Genomic DNA, 17,886 nt, shown 5'->3' on the forward strand with positions numbered 1-17,886 from the left:
GCAAGAGGCAAGAGGATGGGATCAAGGACATTGGAACCCGTGTCAGATGAAGCATTGGTGTATTAAGACTTTATTAAAACAATTACACGACTCCTGCCCGTGTCGAAAGCGCTCTTTATCACACGTGCGCCCGTATGGGGTATCTCTATGTTTCACAAAAGCTCCGAAATCGCATCAATGGCGAGTTTCCCAAGGTGGCATGGAGTGTTGGAATTAAGCAGTGCCTTCGACTGTCTTGGCTGCGTTTCCAATCATAAAGTCCTTGGACTTGGCCATCTTGATGAGGAAGCTGGGAAGCTTCCATCCAAAAGCTGCGCCCACTCCTTGTTGAGGTCCTATTGGGACAAACATCATGTCGCTCGTGACCTTCTTGTAGATGTTTTTGGTTCGTGGACCTGGAGCTGTAGATGATGTCAGTCAGTGAGATCTACATCAACAGGTGGGCTGAGATGATGAGGATTTACCTTGGCCGGAGATGTCGTTCTTGATGCTTTCAAGCAGAGCACCGGATGCGAACATGATATCCAACATCGATCCACTGGAATAGCTGCCAACTGAGCCAAATACATAGACCCCAGTCACATCGGGGACGTCCAGACGTAGCGTATGCGCATCGGTCTTGATTCGCTGCTTTTCGTCGAGCCACTCATTGGGAACAAATTTGGAGTTTGGCTTATCTCCAACGGCCTCGAAGTAGATATCGACAGTCTTGGTCTCGCCATTGCTCAGCTTCAGGACATGCTTGCCACCCGCCTGAGTATGTTCGACGACGCGGACATTGTCATTGATGACCTCGACACCGAGCTGCTTGAGTCTGCTGGCTGCATCTTGACCAATCTTCTGGTTATGGAGCGAGGACAACAGGTGTGTTGTGCCTGACAAGAGGGTGATCTGCTTCTTGTTTCCATAGACATAGCCAAGTTCGCCGGCAGTCTCGACGCCGCCAGCTCCACCACCCGCTACGAGGACGGACTCGGCAGAGGGGAGGCGCTCGTGGATATCTTTGATGGCCTTTTTCAGAGCGTCGGAGCCGCTGGCGATGCTCCATATTGGGCTGCTGAAGACCGTACCTGAGGCGATAATGAGGGAGTCCCAATGTACGGTGGCAGAGGTATCGGTGGTGACTGTCTTGGCCGAAGGATCGATAGAGGTCACCTCGGCTTTGATAAACTCGTATTGTTCGGGGCTGTAACGGGCAAAGCCAGGAGCAATCGGGAGCAAGGCCTTTTCGAGGGGGAGAGACTCGGGGTCGACGAGGACTCGAGGGGCACCGATCTTCCAATAGAATTCCTCATGGGGAGCAATCTGGACGACCTTGAAAGTTTTTCCACCGGTCGACAGAGGAGGGAGGACTTTCTTGAGTAGACCGTGGGCGGCGTTCAAGCCTGCAAAGGAGGCACCGATGATAACAATCTGATGAACCGCCATTCTGTATGGTGAGCGTCGGAGGACGAGATGTCTCGGGGAGGGAAGTATGGAGGATAGAGATGCAAGATGCAAGTAAACGGAGGAGTGATCAGGCCTTCAGGAGAAGGGTATAGAATCAGGTGAGGTGTGCAGCTGAACCGTGCAGTACTGGTCCAGACTCAGGCCCGGTTGGTGGTTCGGTTGTTGTGGAGACGCGGTCAGTTTCTGGAGAAAACGCGTCGCAACCAAGGTGTGACACAGTTGGCCGGACGGAGTTCTGCTCCAAGCACGCCTAACCTCGTAAGCAAAACTATTTCTGCGTTCGGAGTAAAACACAATTGGTCTGAGTAAGAAGCTTACTTTTGTACTTTAAAGAGACCAGAAACCGATCGGACAGTGACCAACAGGATCAGCAACTCGCCATCTATTTGTATGCTGACGACCTGCCTAATCAGCTTTGCGGTTCCGCTAGAGCCATTTACATGATGCCTAGTCGTAATACATGCTGACAATTGCAACAAACGTGCAGAACTCCCAGAGTCCATGTTTGAACACGCGCAGGTGAAATCAGGGGGCCCATCGTGACCAGCTTGTGATGTGATTGGTGGAATGAGTTCATTGCGATATGTTAAATCACGTGCTCACCACCAATTCTCGGCCGAGTTCTTGCAATTGTGGCTGCCACCCGCTCCTCGTGGCTTCATCAGTTCATATTCGGGGCCTTAACTCGGTCGAGAATCGGCCAGCCAACGGAAATCATGCGAAGCTGTATAATCTGCTCTGCACGTGGGCTGAGTCATCAAACGTGTGTTTCATTCGATGGACAGTTGCATAGTCGGTCGAAGCAATTTGACCAAGAGGAGGTGTTTGATCACTCAACAGAGAACGTAGTGGTACTGACTTGTAGTTGAACTGACTGGAATCTGGGAGGATACGGAATCTGCAAGGACTCAGGGGATGCCTACAGAGCGGTGGCCTCTGCCAACATAGCACATTCCGTGCTCCGACTCGAAAGTATTGGTAACAAAAACTCGCAGCGGGGAAAAACCAACATAATTTTCCAACCGATTGAACCTTTATTGGATTTGAGTCTTTCGATCATCTGCGACCATCAATGGCATCGAATGCCGGGGCCGTACAGAGAACTCTACATCTCGTCAAGCAAACTACAGCAGGTAGGGGTAAGGATTTGAAGTAGGGTATGCGTTCGATCAACATCCATGCCAAGCCGAAGACTGTAAAGTGAAGCTGCAAGGGTGCAAAGGCCCATCGTGCCAGGATCTGTGAGCTCCAAGGATCTTCGCAAACCACATGACAATTGATGCCATTTCACCGGGGCGCCATAGTCTGCTCGATGATGCAAATGCATGGGATAGATGTACAGGAGAAGATGGTGGGTGGCCTCTCGCAAGCAAACCATGTTGGGGAGCCGTGACGGTTTCGGGGGAAAGGTTCTGGCATGAGAAGAATGAAAAAGCCACATTTTCAGGCCAATGTAATGTCCATCTGAATGCATCTTAACCTTCTCGTTGTCTCTTCCGACATCACCAACGGAAGAAAAGCGAGGCTACAGCACATCAGTAGCCGCGGATTCAGCAACTACTCCCGCTCGAGGGAAAACAATAGCCGGAAAAACAGAGCTGGCACGGGGAAACTCTGTCGCGATTACTTGAATTGGGTTTGCCGACGCCCTTGGCCCTGTGTCCCACAATAACAGGGGCTACGGACATGGAGATTGGCTGGTTTACCAGACAGGGCTGACGAAGACACGAAACTCTGTGCTGGTGTCGACTGTCCCGCCTTTGCAACCACGACACGATGACACTTTGCTATCTCGTCATCGGCAGATGAAGCTGCACGGCACCCCATTTTTGGTCTATGCAAAGTCTATATTGAATCTTTGTGATTGTGGCATGGTTGTGTGTGGCCAATTCACCGCAAGTCATGCGAAGGGAGTCTACAGGGAAAGTTGAGACAACTGAAGAGTTTTGCTTGTGGATCATGCTACAGAATGCAGAGGCCGGGGTATAACATTGTTGTTATGCGTAATAGGCTGCCTTTCGACGGGCGTTGAAGACCCTCATCCAAACCACCAACGACACAGCATTCGTACCCCATGTCGTGAGGAACCAGTTGATTCATGTCAAATGTCGACCCACGTAACGCCAAAGGCTATGGCTAGATGTTTATTGGAGCTCGGAGGGCATCGACTCGATGACCATGAGATGACCCTGTTTGATTGATTTTCTGACGATCTTTCATGGGTGACAGGGCTAGAGATAATGATTCACGTTGAGTGTCACGAGTGTTTCGAGTTTTGGACAATTGACGGTTCGACGACAGATAATCAGAACTTAGAATGCGGACAGAAGGCTGAGGCCTGAGGGCTGCGGAGAGGTGGCTTGCTCCCCTCATCCGTAAGATTGCATTTACGTCTGTTTAGGCCATAGCCATGTGCGTTCGAGGAAACAGGCCGAGTGGCCGACCTAGTCCAGGGGTTGCAATGTTAGATTGACTGTGCGCACTGCAAGAGCAAGGATTTCAAGGTGTTGGCTACCATCAATTCGATTGAAAGCGGCTCGAGAATAAAGTGGAAGTCAGGTCTAACAGAATTGCAAGAAGGATGTTTTCTGGGTCAGCGTCCAACATGATCGCTGTGAACTAAGTCGGCCAATCGCTCGTAGTGGTGGCGCTTCTGCTTTGAGCTATGATTGATCGCTGTTAGAAGAGTTGTCTATCTGGCTATACTCTAAGAGAGAGAGAGAGAGGAATCTTTGCCTGAGAACTTGCAGTGGCCCGGCCCAGCTGGCGTTCCTGCCTAGCTGGAGTGGCTCCTGCCCAGTTGTAGTTGTCGATGCATTTGCGGCAGGAACGGCCTGACAATCGCACACGATTACATCCGCACAATAGAGCATGTTTTGGACGCTGCTGCTGAAGAGCAGTGCCTATGTCATGGCCATGTTGGAAAAGACAATGCATTATAGGTTTCGGGGGTATTGGTGCAGTAAAGCGTGATGGGAATAAGCCTAAACCTTCTGGAGTCATTCATGATTTTGCTCACTCTCCTGGACGCAGTCAATAATAGTACATACAGCATGATTTGTGGGGATGAGGCTGAAATTAGTAGCCGGCCGACACTCTCAGGCTCTTTTCTCTCTATCCCACCCCATCTTCTGTCGGCTTAGCCTCATCAAAACCTGTTCTCTTACAGAGCAGCTCCAAGGTTCAATTCTTGTCCTCGCAATCAGGCGTGGCCGCACACTCAACAGCGGGCGACGGAAGAGAGAGCCGTGGAAAGACACCAGATGCAAGACGAGTGATCAGGTCTCCAATGCCCTTTTGAGAGACATGTGAACATGGTCTCAATCGTAGCAGGACCATACTCTGGTATACAAGCAGTACACAGATGGTTTTATCTTGATGTTGACGAATTGGAGAGCATCTATAGGTAGTACAAAACTAGACGAGATGTTGAGCTTCGGCTAGCAAGGTTCTCGTGCAAACATATCATGGACGAGCTCATCGCAAGAAGGAAAAGGGGTCTGTCTTGCAAAATAGCAAGGCTGTCGCACGTTGACCCACAATGTAAGGAGCGGATTGAAGGAGGCCATGGTTGGAGCGGAGGGTATGCTACGAGATTTGGCCCAATTGGACAGTGATTGCCGACAAAGGGATGCGGCTTCACTAAGAGCATGTCGCATCGCTCCCATTCCCACGGGAATGGACGTGTGGCCAGATGTTCTACGTATGTGTTTGGCTAGAGACGAGCGGGTCCCAAAGGGTGGGTGCCAAACTTGGCGGCATGGTGGAGTTTTGATGCATATCGAAGCTGCGGGCCTCCCAAGATGGATATGATGAGTGGCCAGAAGCGACCAGGGGGGACGCCATATAAGAAGACGGGCAGCTGAGAGCACGAGCGACGTCTGCAATGCTACGCTACTACTTAGGCTTCCTACGCGAGAGGGTTCTTCGCAGTCGGTGGGCTCTCGGCAATGGTGTTGGCATGAGATCGAAACCGCATTTTCGGAAATGGCCCACTTGAAATGATGAAAACTCGGTTAGTTCAGAGAGCCCCGGCCCATGGTCCCCACCTTTGGCGGGTATTACCGCGCGTGTGAAGATGAAAATTTCCGTCTGATGCATCCGAGAAAACAGCGATTGCCAAAAAGACTTTGACGATTCGACAAGTTCGAGATCATGTCCGAGATGCGATTTTGGCAAGCTTTGTTCTTTGCAACATGAAAAGAGGCTAGAGAAAGAAGACGGCAAAATGTGCTGAAACGGAGGATTTTGGCAGGGCCAAGAGGCGCCTAATAGGGGCAGCCAAGAGCGGCCAAAACGGCCAAAAAGGCCACAGCGCCCAAGCAGTGGATGGGAATGAATATACTAAGTCTGTGTTGGCGCCTGCAAGTAATGACTAGCTTGTATGAAACTTTCCGAGCCTCATGATTCATGCCTATCCGTAGTGCTCAGTTGTTCATCGGGCTTGGTCACGGGCTTTCCCTACCACATACACCATACACACATAGAGGATTATTCCTAGTGCGTTTGTATGTGTGTGCGTACGGATATGAATATGCGCACTCGATGCTTTGGAGGCTTCCATGCGCCCGAAGCGTGGCCCAGGCTCGGCATTGATGCAGATTGGATCGATGGGTTGCAAAGATCGGGAATGACGAAACACGGACACGATTCTAGGTTTTTGATAACCTTTACCTCTAAAAAGAATAGTCTTCACCTGGACTGGCGTGACCTTTTGGTTGCCAACAGTGGTTGAACGGAGTGGGCCCAGATAGGCACGATAGGCATCTATCTACGCAACAACCACACTCTACCCGGACCGTAGGTAAGGGACCCGGGGGTGTTGTAGGCGCCTCGGCGGGACCGCACCCATACTTGCCCACTTGGGGTATCCAGACCATGGGTAGGGTCAGCAGGGTCAAGAGACTTAAGGTGACTTGGGGGATAACCCCTGCACTTATTACGCATGCTTAACTCGCCGAGGAGTTAGTTGAATATAGTGCTCTCTTCGATGACGACGATTACACACATAATAGCGTCTTGGGACCAAGGAATATCTTGGCGACTGAGTGAGTTTGCCTTGACCGCCTTGGAATGAGATCTCGTTGAAGAACTGTGTGATATACTGTCGATGATTGAACGAGGTGTTTCTTTGCTGTGTGTCTAACAGTCCATGTTGGTCTAGATGTCAACGAGGCAGGGCATGCGCCATGCAGCAGCTTGAAATTTTTTTTCTCGATTGTAAACTGCGGCAAACTTGGATGCCACCAGCTGGATTTTACCCTCTTTTCTTTCTTCTCGTGTTCTTTCCCTTGTCTGCTGCACCTGCAGTGGTTCGTCCTTGCATGCAGAAACCTTGCCCAGCACATGCCAAGTGAGGCCATGGTGCCAAGTACGCGCTATCCACGGCCAAGCCTTCTAGCAGCAGATCCCTCACTAAAGTGAAATTGGTGAGTCGATTTGAATGAGGCAAGCGTATGAGAGTTATAAGTGGGAAAAGGGTGGAACTGGAGTTCGGGTCCTCCATGTGGGCCGCAGGTCCGTGGCAGGTGCGCCAGGTGTTAAGTGATTCCAGCCCCACATGACGGCTCCTGGGGTCTTGGAATGTGGCTCATTGGTAGAAATTCATCACTAGAGAGTTTGGTGCATTGTGCATTGTGGTCCATCCCACCGCTTCATGATTTCTCGACCGTGCCATCAGCAAAACGGCCAGACGGCTCTCACACTACACCAGTGTTTGGCACCTTGGCTCTCACCATGCCCATTTCGTTGACACAAGGTCGGGTCAGTCAAGATTAGCTATGGTGGCAAGCTCTATGGGGATGGATGCACCCGACCAGAGGCTTGTGATGGTCATGTCAACAAAGACCATGTCTAAAGTACACGCAAGGCATATTTGACGAGGTTAGTAGAAGATGTCCCCACGGAGGTCAATCAAACAGCAAGGCACAATGGCAACCGTTGTCCTAAAATCTTGGCCTGGAGAAGCGGATCTGAATCTACCTACATTCGACTGCCGACTCCGTCTGGCAATGAACTATAGCATCGACACATCGAGGCGATGGGCCTTTTGTTGGGGTCGGAGAACCTTCGCTCGACAGAACTATAGCCGGTTCAATCGTTTAGAATCACAAACATTTTTGATAGGCAAACCCGATGTCAAACGATAGCCTTTTGAGGTATTATGATGATTGTTCTCGTGCACAGTCTTTCAGACACAGACATACCCAAGCCGCCCCCGGCACCCTTGGAACTCTGTTGGTCCGGTGGGCTCCAGACACCTCCCTGCCTCTCCAACCCTGCTCTTGGGTCTCAGAGTTTCTGCCTACATTCTCATCGCAAGGGTTCTATACACCTTTAGATTTCTAGCCCAAACCTTGTCGGTGCTGTGATGAATATGACCTGCTGTAGGATCAAAGCATTCGTCCCAGGCTTTCCAATGTTGCCTTTCATTAAACCCGTCAACGGACCCGTTGTGTCTTGACCAAAGCTCGTCGTCTATAGCCCCGTCTAATTCATTACATTCTCGCCATTCGTCGACTACAACAACATCGACTCCGAGTGAGACGAAGAATACATCCTTTGGACAGGAGCATCGTTTGACCCTCATTCCAGCAGAGTCGCGTCTATACAAGCCTGCGCCATGACACCGTCACCCGAGGCTCCCGTCAAGAAGCCACCGCGGACGAGAGAAAGAAAACCCCGGGGTCGAGGGCTGCGAACTCGCACTGGCTGCATCACCTGTCGCAAGCGACATCTTAAATGTAACGAGGAGAAACCAATTTGTGGTCCTTGTGTACGGAGCAACCAAACTTGTCTATACGCAGATCCCACCGCTCCAAAACCCTCACCATCAATCTCATCATCTACCTCCAATGTCACTTCACGACTCAATTCGGTCGTGGAGGTGCTTCCTTCTTCTGTCAAACCCCAATCTCCTACTTCATCCTCCAGGAGGGGATCTGCTGCATCATTTGACCTAGCACTACGGCCTCAATGGGGCTTGCTAAGGTCATGGAACGACGACCCTTTCAACAGCCTCGCCCGCACAACCAGTTGGGAAAAGCCCGGCAGCCACCCTCCAGCCCCCTCTGCCCCCTCACATCCTCTAACGATCCAGCCCAAGGTCGAAACCGATGCTTATGGCCAGTCGATGAACTTTGTCCCATGGGTGACTGCCCCCGGACCCTCAGCTCTCTCCTCCCCGCTCCAATACAATGCCTTGATGCCCCACCAACAGCCTATGCACAACATCGTGGCCGCAAACACCGCCTATTCGGACACAAGCTCAGATGATCTCCCCATCACCACTCGCCTTCCAGATTCTGGTCCAGCACGAGAAGCCGTTATTGCCAAATGGTTTGGCATCCCAAAGCCCGAGCACGAATCTGAACTTGCCACTTCACCTTTGTCCCACGCTGATCGACCGTCGCTGCCCGACGCCTTGCACCCTCACCTTCAAGCTGGTGCAGGAAGTGGCACGGCGTACACTGTCTTCCATCCAGCTGACGCGGGCCTGACAAACACCAGTCATCAGTCTGCCAGAGCGTCGGGAAAATCCACCGCTCCGCCCTGGAGATCAGTTGAGCCTTTGAAGCTCAAACGCCACGAGGTGGACTTGTTCAACTATTTTGTCAAACACTTTACCTCTCGTCTTGATCTTTTCAATCCTCAACACGTGTTTTCCAATCAGGTGCCCCATCTAGCCATGCATAATGTGGGAATACTCAACGCCATCATGGCCATTTCGCTCTGCCACAAGTCCGGCAGCTTGAGTAAAACTTCCAGCGAGCAGCGGACCCCCAAAGAAGCTTACCATTATTATCATGAGACTCTTCAGTATTTGCAGACCGCCATGCAGTATGAATCTTACCACAGTTCCGACGAGGTTTATGCCACTTGCTTGATCATTGCCTCATATGAGATGCTCAATGGATCCCGTCTGGACTGGGATCGGCACTTACAAGGGTTCAAATACCTGCAAGAGTCGCAGGGCATCAATGGAGAGTCGACCGGCCTTAAGCAGGCCGTCTGGTGGATATGGCTCCGTCAAGACATGTGGGCTGCGCTGAGAGAAAAACGCAAACCTTTTTCAAACTGGCGTCCTACCAAAGGGTTTGACCAGCTCACGCCCCATGAAATGGCACAACGTTCGGTTTCTTTGATGGCGCGGGTGGTGTCGTATTGTTCCCAGGAAGAGATTGACAAGGGTCATTCTGACATTGTGGCCCGCGCAGCCAAGGGTGACAGCCTCCTGAGAGCCCTCGATGATTGGCATCGCCATTTGCCCATCCAGTTTAATCCTTTGCCGTCAAATGAAGAACCTGGGAGTGTGTTCCGAAGGATTTGGTACCACCCTCCCGCATTTGGTATGATACAAAAGAATCTCCCTGTTGAAGAAGAAAAGTAGTGCTGACGTTCGTGGCAGGTGCGGCAATGCAAATTGTCTGTGCCGCACGCATCTTGTTGTTGCGACATCGACCTTGCGTGAGTGGCTATGACGACCTCGTTCAACAGCAGGCCGTCATTCAACGCTGTGCAGAAACAATCTGCGGTATCGGGTCAGTTTTGGTTGATGATGACTCTGTTCCCGCCTCGTCACAGTGTCTGTTTATAGGTAATGCATCTCCTTCTGATCTTTCTAAACCAATGCTGACTGGCCCCGGCAGCTGGTCTATGTATTCAGGCTCCACGTGAACGTTCTGAGATTGTTCGGCTGCTTAAACAGCACCGTCATACTCTTGGCTGGCCGGTCAAACCGTTGTCCGATGACTTACAGATGATCTGGAATGGGCTGAGCAAGAGCCCCCTACCTTGAAATCCCTTCTCTTGGTTTTTTTCCCCTTTTGCGCACGGTGTCATGAACAATCGGTTAGGAGACAAGTGGAATGGACCCACTGAACGACAGGTATGAGGTTTAGCGACATTGTGTTGTTGGTACACAGGACTCGGGACAAGGACTGCGCTTGGAAACATGCTTGGAAACATAGGGTGTAGGTTATGGGCAATAGGGGTCGGGTGGTAGTGGCGGTAATGACACGTGTGAGATGGCCACACGGTGCTATAGAATTGTTGGCGAGTGCTGACGTGTTGGTAGATTCAAAAGTCGTATCGTCCGCTCAACTAGAGATCTATCTCATCAGGAGGTCAACTGAGAGTGTACTTGATGTGCTTCAGTACAAGAACGTGATGGTCTTTGTGGGAAAGACTGTCTTGGATTAGAAGCCCTTGTGACTTTGCATTAGTATTCGTTGGTATTCATGACTTGCCATTTGAGGAGTCTGACACTCAAAGTACAGAGCAGCTTGTCTCCAGGATCGAAATAGGTGGAGGGTGTACAGAATGTATAGTAATCTGTCCCTATGGTGAGGAGGAAGGTGATATGCTTTGAGACTGCGCCACCTTCCACAAACCCTGTTGTCGACGACCAGTCAAGTGGTACTCCTTGTGAGGGGACACGGAGAGTATCGCAGTAAACCTTAGAGAAAGAACATTACAGGTCCTGGGAATAATGAACAACTGAGGAGGAACAGAAAGGGGCAGTGCAAAGCTACCTTGGGCTTACTTTAAAGACAAATAAAATGCCCCAAGGCTCACCGTCTCCCGGCACGAGGGCTTGCGGATTGTGCTCACTGGAACAGGTACCACCAGCGAACCAGCGAACCAACGCACCAGCTATGGGAAACTAAATACTCTCATGAGATTTGGTAATTCTCGACAGGAGCCACGTAACTACGGAGTACGGTAGTTGATAGCTGGGTGGCGATTCGACCAACCTCCAAGAATGAGACTGATGATACACAATCAGACATTGCCTGTGGAGCAGGGCACGCCGATTCCGTGATAGGTAAATATCTTAGTCCTCCGTAGAGCCTTGGTGTGTGAACCGACAGGGAACAGAGAGCCACAAAAATCCCTCACAGACAGGCAAAACAGTCCTTGCTGGTATTAGTGCTATTGTCCAGGTACCGGTTACGGTACATCGAGATTTTGGGGGTTGAGTGATTGAATGTGGTCGAGGCCACGAGACGAGGATGTACCGACGAAGTACCATCGTGACGAGGCGTCGCCATTGGCCCGAAAGCTTGTCTGGTTTAAAGCTCGTTTCTGCCAAGATACCAAGGCGCGCGGTCCTACCTAAGAGATCTTCCAACAATTACGGATTACTATGCCATTATGCGTACCTTGCCAGGGACTTGATTCTGATCAAAGCGAGTCTACTTCTGCAGCTGAAGTTGTGTATCCTGGGCTCTCCATGACTGGCCTCAGGTCTGCGACTGCAAATCACACAGCCGCGAACCACTAGCACCGAAAGCACTCCCCTTAGGTTGTTGGTCCGTGAAGGATGACATGCTTTTATTTTTCACGTGACACAGCACACGAGATCAACAGCCACAGCTAATTTTCCAGCCCAGGCTTGCCTCGACTCGACTCGACTTCACACCGTTACGCTCTATAGCACCTAGCGCCCCGCTATCGCCTTGTCCACCATGGACCTACGAATGCGCCAAATCAACTAGTCCAACCCAAGATGTTGTTCATACGAGTACGGAGTACTTGTACATCCACTGGTCGAGGCTTGGTAATGCCAACACTGGAAAGGGATCCCCTTCCAAGACGAGGCTCCTGTGGATATGATTAGTCGATTAGTAGATGAAAGACATGCATCACTTGTCCATGCGGACACAGACTTTGTCAAGACTTGCCATCGTTCCATATTCTCCAGATGAACTAAATCCACCTCAAGATCCCATCAGAAATTATTTTTGTCCTTCCCGCCGCCGAGACCTAGACATGGCCTCCGGCTGTCCGTCTGCCTCTTCTTGGAACATATCTTTAATTACTTTACGCTCAGCCCACAGGCATGGTGATTCAACGACGAGAGAGCCCTGGAGAAGCCCTCGTAGAGTCGGCGTTTTCCGGAACGCTACTTACTTGATTCCAGACCAACTATCAATGACAATGACACTAAACATAGAACGTCATCAATACATCAAGCCATTGGGTGCGTCATCAGCCCATACAAGTCCGTTTCTATCATGTACAGCCTGCCTTTTCCGGCAAGGGACCATGTCATCATCCCAGTAATTGTGACTCAAGAGTGTCTGCGTATATCTCAAGAGCGCTCCCAATCATATCCACAATGGCCCAACTCGTGTTGCCCTTGAATGTCTTGCTCCAAACGCGCACCACAGCAACGGAGAGACTCTTGATTTTATTGGTATCGCCCAGTAGTTCCCGGGATTCGGTGAGGACTGATTGATCATTCGCATCCCCGTTCAGAGGAACCGTCATCTCTGTCTCTTCCAGTAGACTGCGGACCCACAGGAGGAGTTTCCGTTCGTGTTCTGTCACGGGCGCGCCTCCTTCTGTCTTGAGCCGAGACAGAACCGCCAGCCACTTGGACAGGAGAAACGCGCACTCCAGGCTGCACAGAGAATGTTGGATCGACCAGAAGAATGTCTGAGTTCGAGCAACAAAGTCGATGCCCAGCCTGACCGGTATGGATAGGGCATGCGCAGAATGTAGCAGTGCCGGCGTCAATCGTGGATCCCGCCGAAGGTCAGGGGTGTGGAAAAGAGACGAGGCAATTTGTTCGGGATCTCGAGTCTCTAGGTGCCTGAGCGGACCCATGTCCACATGTAACCGTATATATGCCAGGCCCAGCAAAGCAGTGGATGTAAAGGCAACTGGGCCATTCGGGTTTTGTGGATCCAGGCTGGATTCTGGTGCACGCTTCCAGCCAGTCTTCCACGCACCAAGCCCTCGATCGAGGATCACAATGTCCTCCATCCTCAAGCTTGCCCCTGCGACTCCTGGCCAGGCCAGAGACAACTGTCGGGCGAAAAATATCTGCTGTATCAGCGCATGGATCAGAATGTAGTTTCCCAGGGGTGAGATGGGTGTGGGCGGAGCTTGGCTTTGTTTGGCAAACAAGCGAGAAAATGCTTCCTGGAATGGGACTTGATGTGAAGCATTGGCGGCGCGGAGGGTCTTCCACTGCTCGGCCGTCGTAGCTTTCCATTCGTTTGCAGGATCCGGTAAATTCAACTTGACTTCCGAATTCAATATGAGGGGAGCGATGTTCCAGGTGATGGAATGCAGATTGAAAAAACAGTAGACAATCAGCTTGGTTCTCTTTTCGCCCTCGACCTTGATCCACTCCTCCCAGGTCTGTTCTTCCGGCGACTGGGCTTCTTCCGGCGACACCAGTCCTGACTCTCGCACGAGACGTGCAAGTATGCTCTGAAATGCGAGGGCTTCCCGAAGCAGTTCGGTGTGTCTTTCCCATGTGGCAAATGCGGTGAGAAGAAGGAGTGCCTGTATGGAATCCAAGGACTCTTTGCTGTCAACGGTGACTGCGGTCTCGATTACAGAGTGCTGAAATGGACTGCTGGTTTGACTCTGGGATGTGAAACCGCCACCTGGGGGAGATTGAGTTGTTGATCCGTTTCGAGGACGGTTCCAGGAATGCGGCAGCGCAAGCTCGTCGCGGCGGCGAATTTGCTCCATCACCACCGCTTTAGCAGCATAAAAGAGCTCAATGCCCCGACTGTTCTCGAACCTGTACTGTGCACCGACAGCGGCCAAGGCGAGAACCAGTTCAGGTGCACTTCGCGAGACTTGCAAGGTAGGGACGTGTATGAAGGGAAGATGTTCATGAAAGCCATTGACGTAGCCAGCCAAGTACCGGGACAAGGAATGTCTTGAAGGAGGGATGAAACCTTTGGGTAAGACGGTGTCAAAGGTAGCGAGTCTCGAGGCAAAGACCTGCCTATCAGAATCGCTCACGTCCCAATTTGTCTTTTGCTTTGAGGTGTCAAACTCTTCGGTGGCGCTGCGATGCTCTGATCTTTGAGCTTGGGGTTCCTTTACTTCGGGCTGGAGAGATGGCAGTCTCGAACCAAAGCGCGAGAAGGTACTGCCTTCATCGGGTTGAAGAGGCGGTTTGGCCTCCAGAGAGTTCTCTCCGTTGAGCTGGACCTTGGGGATGCCGAGATGATCTTTTGATTCAGAGCCCTGGAACGGGTCGACAGGATCGTTGCCGAACATGTTTGCATACCATTCGGAAGAAAGACCCACACTGTCGAGGAAGACGGTAAAGTCTTGCATGGGGTCACCAAGGTCGGGAGGCTCAAACATGGGCGTCGGGTGGCCGTAACCTTCAGTCAGCATTCGAGGCTGGTAGGAAGAATCCGAGACGGGGGGAAGTATTTGCTGTAGAGGCTCGTGAAGTGGCTCGTGGGTGACTTGCGGCAATCCAGACATATAGTGATCCTGGCCGCTGGAGGCTACATGGCTGGCGGCGTGAGACAATAAATTGAGATCATATCCCCATGAAGGATCGAGAGACGAAGGCCCACCTAGGCCAGACGACTGTTGTTGGGCAAGGTTGTCGACCGAGTGCATGCCGTTTGCGGGCTGCATGAGCTGAGGGTCAAGCATGTCCATCATCCCCCTCCCCTCTTGCGGCGACTCTGGGGAGAGGAGAGGCCGAGACTGTTGTGCCATGTCCATAGGGTCGGACATGGGCGGAGGCTCATGGGAGAGCTGCGGGCGCGAGACATTGGTGTCGAAGTTGTTGCTAAGTCTCTTGTGTGATTTTCGAGAGGAACTTGTGTCCTCTTCTCCAGGATGGACGAGTCTCTCATGGCGGACGAGGAGGTCACTGCGGGCGAAGGTCTTTGAGCATATGTCGCACACAAAAGGCTTCTCTTTGGTGTGGGTGCGAATATGTCGTTGGAGATGCTCCTGCGATTCACAATCGATGTTAGCTCAAGCTGCGATTGACTTGTTGGGTCGCACATGCAAAGGCGAATTGGGGGAGGTGGTGAGCGATGCAGTGCATGGTGAGGAGAACATACCAGGCGGGCAAAGAGGCGTTGGCAATGAGGGCAGGGTAAGGTCTTGGATTTGTTGCCAGATTGCTTCCTCTTGATCCTGCTGGGGCCGGACGACGATAATGTCGAGTCCATGATGTTGGAGATACTTGCGAGGGGAGATGCGGTGGTGCTGGATGAGACGAATGCTGGGACAGAGGCAGGCGTAGGCTGATCGCAAATGTGGAGTTCAGGATTGGGAGGTGGTGAGGGGTTGGATTTTCAGGAAGATGGGGGAGTCGTGGGAGCTTGAGAAGGAGAGCGGAATTCGGACAAGTATTAGGACGAATGGGTGTAGTGCGGGTGCAGAACACGGAGAAAATGCGGAGATGGGTTTGGAGAGACGCGAGAGAGAGACAGAGAAGAGGAGGATGAGGTGATGGTGAGGGAGAGGGTGAGTGAGAGCGAGAATGGTGGAGGGATTCTAGCCGATGTTTTTGTCGCAAAGTGGTAGTGGTAGTGGCAGTGGCAGTGGCAGTAATGGTAGAAATTGTAAAAGAGACGAGGTAAAGATGGAAAAGAGGGGAAGCCCGACTCTGATCCCAGCACAGGGTGAGAAGGCGAGGGTGAGAGAGCCTGAGACAGCAGAGCGCAGAGCAGAACAGAGACCAGAGACCAGAGACCAAAGCACAGGGCACAGGGCACTCCAGCACTCAGCACAGGGACTCTCCAGCCACCTCCAATTCTTCAGTCAAAACACCCTCGGTTGGTGCCTTCCCATGCTTCCTCTTCGTGGTCCCCCAACTCCTCCTCCAACAAACACATGTTTGACATGTCAGCAAGGTACGAAGAGAACCAGCAAAGTCACGTGGGTTCTACCACTGCCAAGTCTCGCCTCGGCACAATCTCCCACCGAGGGAGGCAGGAGAGGGAGGAGGCAGTCAGCAAGTAGTCAAGGTCAACAACACAGGAACAACTCAGCATAGAGATACACATAGTGACCATGTTGATATTACTACCTAGGTACCTAGTTGTATACATCTGTCTCAAACCACAAAAGCCTCAAGTGACTATGACTATGACTGACTATGATTAAACCACCACCGAGAGCCACCGACACAGACAACAAGACACCCATGTGTCCAGATGACATCGACGACTATGTACTTATGCTACTAAGGGAGGGACAGCTCTTGGTTCACCAGCCGAAGCCAGCTTAACACCTTGCACGACGAGAACGTGGCTGTCCAGCGCAAGGCGGGGGGCCTAGCCACAAGTTAGCATCACCATCAAAACAACAAAAAGACAAGGCAGCAAAGGGCAGCAAAGGGCAGCAAAGGGGAGCAAAAGGCAGCAAGTACAACGCAGGGAGCATGTTTTGTGCCACTCTCGTGGGTATTTGTGGTTTTTGGCATGTTTTTGGTGGCCATCAACCCTCGTCAGAGCCTCAGAACCGTTTTTGTTTTTTCTTTGGGGCAAGGGGAAGAGAGAGAAAGGAAATGGACCTACCTGATACTTACCCGATACTTACCTAGGTACCTTTGGCAGGAAGATGAGTCAGGGCGTCCCCATTCCCACACCACAGACAGCCATCAGCCATCAGCAATAGCCCTGCCGAAGACGTCAAAGCTGCCTGTGGCCCTGCCGCCAGTACCGGCCGGCGCTTGCAGGCCATGATACCTGAAAGAACCTTGGGTCTTGGATATCAGAATGTGAGATCAGCATCGCTGTACTCCACCCCTCCAAACAAGCCCCGAGACCCTTTCAGGTAGTCATGGCCCATCGAGCGTTGCTCTTTGAGCCAGTCCTCCCCGGCGATGACCTCCGGCCGGTCATCGTCACACTCCAAGCACTGCTCCTCGCCGCAGCACTCGTGGAGCATATTGCTAGTATGCTCCCAAGGCCGCGGCGGGGTGCGCACCTTGATGACACTGCGCCACTTGACAGTCTTCCGGGGTCTGGACATAACGCCATACCCGGCAGACGTCTGTGGCAGCAGCTTGGTGTCACCAAGTTGCTGCAAGGAGGACCCTTTCAGGATCGATCGCGGCTGCTTGCAGTCGCGATGGGTCCTGATTGGGCCCTCCTTGAAACATCCTACTGAAGTGTCAGCAGGACGGAAACGAGAAACAAGGCAAGAGAACTTCCCAGCGGCAGTTCTCGCAGCCTTGTTGGTGGCTGCCTTCTCCATCGTGGCCCCGGCTGCGCCATCTGGGGCTTGAGAAGAAGCCCGGGAAAACACACGCGAGCTACCAACCCAGACTGGGATCTTTGATCCCGCTGAGCGAGCAAGAGCTTTGACCGAAGTCGCCACTCTTGCCACAGCTTTGGGCAGTTTGCCCTTTGTGTGCCCGGCCTTCTTCTCAGAGGCCGCCGAGACAGGTTCGCATGCTCCGGACTCCGGAGCAGCAGCCACCTTGGAGGCAACTTCGACCTTGGGGGCATCCAAGGCCGACGTTGACTCCGTGCGCTTGGCCTTGCGCAGGACACTGTTGGTCAACCACGGCCGAGACCGGGTCTCCCTCAAGCGCCGGCGCAAGGTGGCGCCATTGCCAACAGCACCGTTGTTTCCAACAGGTGCAGACATTGTGATCTATGATCAGTTAGCAGTATCAATGTTTCTAACAAAGAGATGCAA

The 17,886-nt window shown here is 52.0% G+C and overlaps 4 protein-coding genes across 5 annotated transcripts; 1 reads left to right on the top strand and 3 right to left on the bottom strand.

Annotated features, from left to right (window-relative positions):
* Window positions 1–40: 40 nt before the first annotated feature.
* PV10_05357 (uncharacterized protein) lies at window positions 41–1,782 on the bottom strand. Its single transcript, XM_016370012.1, has 2 exons — window positions 465–1,782; window positions 41–401 (listed from the first exon to the last, which is right to left on the bottom strand). Exons 1-2 carry the CDS (start codon window positions 1,426–1,428, stop codon window positions 214–216), a joined length of 1,152 nt encoding a protein of 383 aa, XP_016222305.1. The 5' UTR covers window positions 1,429–1,782; the 3' UTR covers window positions 41–213.
* Window positions 1,783–7,872: 6,090 nt separating this feature from the next.
* On the top strand, window positions 7,873–10,549 carry PV10_05358. Of its 2 annotated transcripts, XM_016370014.1 has the most exons (4): window positions 7,873–9,797; window positions 9,857–10,045; window positions 10,098–10,470; window positions 10,526–10,549. In XM_016370014.1, the coding sequence occupies exons 1-3, from the start codon at window positions 8,072–8,074 to the stop codon at window positions 10,244–10,246; spliced, it is 2,064 nt and encodes a 687-aa protein (XP_016222307.1). In that variant the 5' UTR covers window positions 7,873–8,071; the 3' UTR covers window positions 10,247–10,470; window positions 10,526–10,549. The 2 variants fall into 2 exon arrangements, with proteins under 2 accessions (XP_016222307.1, XP_016222306.1); XM_016370013.1 differs by lacking the exon at window positions 10,526–10,549 and having other exon boundaries at window positions 10,098–10,522.
* Window positions 10,550–12,118: 1,569 nt separating this feature from the next.
* Window positions 12,119–15,857, bottom strand: PV10_05359 (uncharacterized protein). Its single transcript, XM_016370015.1, has 2 exons — window positions 15,294–15,857; window positions 12,119–15,180 (listed from the first exon to the last, which is right to left on the bottom strand). Exons 1-2 carry the CDS (start codon window positions 15,402–15,404, stop codon window positions 12,505–12,507), a joined length of 2,787 nt encoding a protein of 928 aa, XP_016222308.1. The 5' UTR covers window positions 15,405–15,857; the 3' UTR covers window positions 12,119–12,504.
* A 1,096-nt stretch (window positions 15,858–16,953) lies between these two features.
* Window positions 16,954–17,835, bottom strand: PV10_05360 (uncharacterized protein; the record flags this gene model as incomplete). Its single annotated transcript, XM_016370016.1, has 1 exon — window positions 16,954–17,835. The coding sequence occupies one exon, from the start codon at window positions 17,833–17,835 to the stop codon at window positions 16,954–16,956; it is 882 nt and encodes a 293-aa protein (XP_016222309.1).
* Between the last annotated feature and the right edge of the window lie 51 nt (window positions 17,836–17,886).

Source organism: Exophiala mesophila (assembly GCF_000836275.1).
Source record: "Exophiala mesophila strain CBS 40295 unplaced genomic scaffold supercont1.4, whole genome shotgun sequence".
NCBI classification, from domain to species: Eukaryota; Fungi; Ascomycota; class Eurotiomycetes; order Chaetothyriales; family Herpotrichiellaceae; genus Exophiala; species Exophiala mesophila.